General features: G+C 37.9%; 1 protein-coding gene across 1 annotated transcript in view; it reads right to left on the reverse strand.

The window, feature by feature from the left end:
- The window catches only part of WIF1 (Wnt inhibitory factor 1), a 227,450-nt gene extending 221,708 nt beyond the window's left edge, over nucleotides 1-5,742 (reverse strand). Inside the window, exons 1-2 of the mRNA XM_075342460.1 lie at nucleotides 5,508-5,742; nucleotides 5,220-5,359 (exon numbers count right to left, since the gene is read on the reverse strand). Of these exons, the coding sequence (XP_075198575.1) occupies nucleotides 5,220-5,359; nucleotides 5,508-5,649 (282 nt within the window). The 5' untranslated portion in view covers nucleotides 5,650-5,742. The remainder of the gene's footprint in view (nucleotides 1-5,219; nucleotides 5,360-5,507) is intronic.
- Nucleotides 5,743-6,000: the final 258 nt, after the last annotated feature.

Raw genomic sequence — 6,000 nt, forward strand, 5'->3', positions numbered from 1 at the left:
GTGCATATTTGCATGTGAACACTGTCCCAGGGCTGATTTTAATTGGTTTAATGATTTTGTCTTTAATAAAGGTTGGTTGATCTTACTAATTGTGGAGTGCTTTTCCTTATGCTGGTTCTTTATCTCCTTACGCAATATACTGTTTTCACGAGCCCGGTCTTTTTGTATGGTAAAACCTGACCTGGCATTATGATTCCCCAGGTCAGTACAAGTTTGTAGATACCAAACATGTATAGTTTTACTTTTATCTAAGTGGTGAAAAAAAATAGAAATTTGCCCCCCAAAAAAAGAATTGTGTTTTTTAGTGCCATTTTTGAAGACCAGTAGCAGTAGCGTTCTTATTTTTCGGGATCTGGGGCTCAATGACAGCTTATTTTTTTTGCATCTTCTTGATGCTTAATTACACCATTTTTGGGTAGATGTGATGTTTTGATTGACTGTTATTGCATTTTATTGCAATTATGCGGCAACCAAAAAAACGGAATTCTGGCAGTTTGATTTTTTTCTCGTACACCATTTACCAACTGGATTAATTTATTTTATATTTTGATAGATCGGGCATTTCTGAACACGACAATATCGGATATGTGTATTTTTTATGGTTTTAATTTCAATGGGGCAATAGGCAGGAGATTTTAAACTTTTGGGTTTCTCTTTTTTCATATTTAAAAAAAATATTTTTTTACTTTTTATTGACTTTACTAGTCCACGTAGGGGACTTTATGCCTACACTGTCCCGTCGCTTCTGCAGTTAGCAGTTAAGAGCGATGCTTCGGCATCACTCTGATCAGCAGAAATGCTGGTCTCCTGTGAGTGCCGGTGCTCAGCCGGCATACAGAGAAACTTCATCATGACTTAGCTGACCCCCAGCTGTCATGACACCATGCCACCAATGGAGACGGGGAATGGTGCGATCCCCGCAGGCGTGTGTTAAATCACGCTGTCAAGGCTTGACAACGTGATCTAACTAGTTAACAAGAGGTGGATCTCCTATCCACCTGCACCTATAAGCTAACCTTACTGATAGTATACCAAGAAGCATAAGTGTGTGTATTTCCGTGTGTGGCGCTCATACTCTATACTGAATAGTTAGAAATGTTTTAAAATGTTGTTTCCATTTTTCAACATTTGCATATCGTTAATGTGTTTATCCACCCTGTGATTTCCATAATTCCATTACTTTTCCTTCTAAGTCTTGGAATTTCAATGTTGAGGAGTGTATATAAAGTTAGCCTGGTTTCGACAAAATGTTTCCTGCTGGCTCGCCTGGTGACAAGTTAATTGTACTGGTTTGTCTTAGTGTAGGGATTCTCATCAGCAATAAGCTGCTATGAGTAGAAAAATCAGAAATATATCACATTTTCATGGCAACAGCATTAACAATAAGCTATAGACGTATTATAAGTTATAACCCCTTTCATCCCCGAGAGATTTTCGTTTTTGTTTTATCCTTCCCTTTTTCCAGGAGCCATAACCTTTTTATTTTTCTGTCAATATACCCATATGAGGGCTTGTATTTTGTGGGACGAGTTGTACTTTTGAATGACACCATTCATTTTGCCACAGATTGTATTGGAAAACAGGAAAAAAATTCCAAGTGCAGTGATATTGTAAAAAAGTGTTTGGGGGTTTTTAATTACCATGTTCACTATATGGTAAAACTGACCTGGTATTATGATTCCCCAAATCAGTATGAGTTTGTAGATACCAAACACGTATAGTTTTATTTTTATCTAAGAGGTGGAAAAAAAATTCAAAAGTTTGTATACATATTATATATATATATATATATATATATATATATATATAAAAAAGAATTTCACTTTTGTCGCTATTGTCCAATATCCGTAGCGTTCTCATTTTTCAGGATTTGAGGCTCAGTGATGGCTTATTTTTTGCGTCTTGAGCAAAAATGCTGATCTCCTGTGAGTGCCGCCGCTCTGCCGGGCATTCACAGGAAGTGAGTCATGACAGCAACAGGGTCATCATTTGTCATGACAACCTAGTGGCGCCTTGTGATCATGTCACAGGAACACCGATGGTGGCGCGTAACAACACAATGCCTGCCAAAGCGTAATAGAGCACTGTCAGAATTTGACAGCATAATCTAACTAGTTAACAAAAAAGGGTGGATGTCGAATCCACCCGCACCTGTTAGCTGCACGTCTGATGATCAGATCAAAAGACATGGGCGGGGAATAATGCAGGACAAATACGACCTATGTTGTAAAATGATTAATGGATCCAGCAGGTAGAGATTGCACACCCTTCTTTATAGAATGGGCATGGGTACCAACGAGACAGACAACCCCATCATAGCTAGCAATGTAAGTTACGCATTATATTTTTTTTAATTGATGCACTTCTTGGGGGGCAATTTTAATATATAGGAAATTACCGGTATATCTAAAATTTTAATCAAACTACATAACTAATGAATAAGATATTAGATAAAAGACATTCCATAAAAAAATACAACATGTAGTGAAATAAGCATTATAAAAACATCATGTAATAATTGATATAATCACAGCAAATATAAAGCTTTGCTACTAGAACTAGAAAGATAGGACTACCTAGTGCTATCCAGGATGGTGTTAGGTCAGGGGTATATTAATGACACAATATTCACTGCATATTGCAGACATGTAATACTTAATTTCTCTCTTCATGTCTCAGAAATTTCACTGACTGATCTGCATGACATTAATGATATCTTGTGCACTGTGTAGAACCGAGGTTGTGTACTGAACATTTATACTATGTAAACTACTATGGAAACCAGATGTAGCTTACAAGGTGCCTCGCATCTCATCTCTAAGCACTAAAGCCTTTTTTGGCCAAAGTTTGAGTGGTTTACCGCTGTTTTCTATCAGATAGAACAGATGGCATGCACATGCTCGCTGGACTAAATGAAGTGGGATTTCAGCAGCATTGTGCTTTGATCCCTGGTGGCATGTCTACAACACCAAGATGCAAAATACCACAGAAGAACAGGATCTCAATATTAAAGGCTGGGAGACACATTCTTGATATGTGAACCCCTTTAAGGAAAAAGAAGTCATGCCCACAGAATGTAAACATATCGACATTCCATTTTGGAAATTCTGCCCCAGAGGTCAGGAAATAAGGTATTTCCTCTGTTCGGTGACATGCAGCACTGTAAAGGTATATGTCCCTTGAGTGCGGTATATTTTCTCTGGTTAGAATCACTGGTAATTATTACTGGAAAGAATTTGAACTACTGATATTAGGCAAGAAAGTAAATATTAATAAAAAAAAATATTAATTATGCTTGATGAATGAACGATTGATCCACATTCACAGAGATTCCTCAGGTATTTACACAGACGTGGATCTTATTTTCTATTAGGGTCTATGCCCATGATGAGTGTTACTCGCGTTTTGGCGCTGTCTATATTTGCTGCATCAAAAACGCAGCGTATAAGCAAAGTGGATGGGATTTATAGAAATCTCATGCCCACTGTGCTTCATTTTTACACTGTGTAGAGTGATCTGTGGTGCATTTTTCCTAACCGCATTATGTCAATTTCTCCTGTGAGTACATTTTGTCTTCTGTGCAGAATTACCCTATAGACTTGCATTAAATGTGAAAAAACACATGTGTTTTTGATATGTTTACGTGACCGAAACGCACCAAAACGCATGCAATCCGCAACGAGTTAGGGCAATACCAAGAAATTTAATAAACAAAACAGATTTATTTAAAGGATGCAGAAAAAGGGCAGAAGATGTGTTCACTCCGCGCTGCTGCTGAAGACTTTCTAAAAGAAGATCCAGGATACACCACTGGACTGGAGAGAAGTGGGTGACGCGTTTCAAAGCCATTACAAGCTTCTTCTTCAAGAAAGGAACCACAGTATTTATTTCAAGGATAACACACCAAACAGAGACAAAAAAAAAGTCAAACATGCTATAAAAACGCAGTGTCAAAAACGCTATAAAAACACAGTGTCAAAAATGGTATAAAAATGCAGGGTCAAAAATATTATAAAAACGTAATAAAATGCAAGGTAAAAAATACTGCAAAAACGCAATAAAACTGAGGGTCAAAAACTCTATAAAAAAGCAACATGAAAAACGCTATAAAAACACTATCAAAAACACACACAAAAATGAAATAAAAAAAAAAGCAAGTAACTAAGGTGCGAAAATGGTGCAGAAATTCTGTAGCGTCAAAAACTCAACCAATACTGATCGTGGGAACGTAGCTTAAGAGTATGACAAGGGGGCTTATTTCTGGGGCAGATTTATAGAAGCAGTTACTCAACTACTTGGAATTGGCAGCCTGCGTGTCTTCTCAGATCACAATGACACATGACCACTCTTACTGCAATGCTCTGGGGATAGTTTACCCACTATGTCGCCGTGCCGCTTTGATGAAGGCCTTGTTTTTGGATGAACTTGAAAGAAAGGTTAAACACACATTTTTGTTTCTCTTTCAAGTTACTATGTGTGACATATTTACAGTCAGTTTTGTGTTTGAGCAGCTGGGCTTCTGGGGCAGCTGCATGGGGACTCACATTGCCTCCTGAAATATTAAATGGCACAACAAGATCCGAACATTGCCAGATCTCTGCCAACCACATGACCTATCTGAACACATGGGACATCCGGCCAAACTTTGTTCACTTGCTAAGAAATACTGTTATATATTCTTCCTATAAAGATGAATGCTTTTCAGATGTTCGTACATACTGATATTATGGATGATGATAATATCATAATTCATATTATAAATATTTATGTTAATCATAAAACATATAGTCTTTAATGCATCTTTTCTTATATATACTATTCTTATACTAATAATATTAATAATCTTTTTCTATAGCACCAACATATCCGCAGAGTTTTACAATTCGGGGGTATAAGTATGGTCAGGGATATAAGTATAGTATATATAAGTATGGTCAGGTATGTCATAGTGGTCATTCTTGGTCAGGTATGTCATAGTGTTAACATACCATACCAATGATATTAACATATTATACTAATAATAGTATTAATACAATAATAATAATATATAATATAACTACTCACTATTTCATGTCTAAGTACTGTACAGTTAACTCTTCATGACACAAGGGCGTTACATGATTTCGATATAAACACAAACCAAACCACACGCCATCATTAGCTCACATTCAATCACTTGTCAATTCTAGCTGTCAGAGATATCATTCTTCTGGACGTACCTGGCCAGTGGCTTTCCAAGTAAAGTTCATTGCCTGAATATTGACAGGAATAGCTGGCATCCTCTGCTGGGCTTTTCTAAAATCATGAGTGAATGGTGCCATTTTCCCCTCAGAAACAATCAAAATATCCTCTTCAAAGCCTGAGAACAAATGTTAAGGTGATGAGAAGACAGGTACATGTGCATTGTGTGCATTCAGTGCGCCACATTACTGACCAACGAACATCAGAAACTTGGAAAATACCCTTAAAATGTGATTTCTATTGAATCCCCAGCCAAAGGTTTGTACCTATTAACACTCTTGCTTGGTGAGCATCAATCCACATGTACAAGCTGTCTTCTTGCTGCTGAGCAGCCTCTGCTTGTGCAAATACACAGAAGAGAATGCTCCATAGCTGGAGTGTGAGACAGCAGAGTGCTGCTAGGGCCATGCTGCTTAGTGAGATGCTAGTGTTTGGCTCTCCACTTTTCACCTCCCTCTGTCCTGGGCTCTTATACTGATTGTATTGACTTTTCCCCCTGTGCTGCGGGGCTGCTCTGATCTCACTCAGGGGGCTGGCTTTTGGCTGCTTAGAGTCAATGAAGTAGTAAAGGAGGGAGAACTGAGGGTGACTAGGGGGAGGTGTTCCATTACAATTTTCCAGAACACCACAAGGGAGCGCCACACAACAGTATAGAAGTCTGGTTACAAGTTTATGCAAGAATGCGGATCCCAGAACTCGCAGAAAAAGATACCTAACTTGTTAGAGAGCTCAGATGGATTTATATATAGTAAAACATTC

Source organism: Anomaloglossus baeobatrachus, chromosome 4 (genome assembly GCF_048569485.1).
Source record: "Anomaloglossus baeobatrachus isolate aAnoBae1 chromosome 4, aAnoBae1.hap1, whole genome shotgun sequence".
Taxonomy (NCBI): domain Eukaryota; kingdom Metazoa; phylum Chordata; class Amphibia; order Anura; family Aromobatidae; genus Anomaloglossus; species Anomaloglossus baeobatrachus.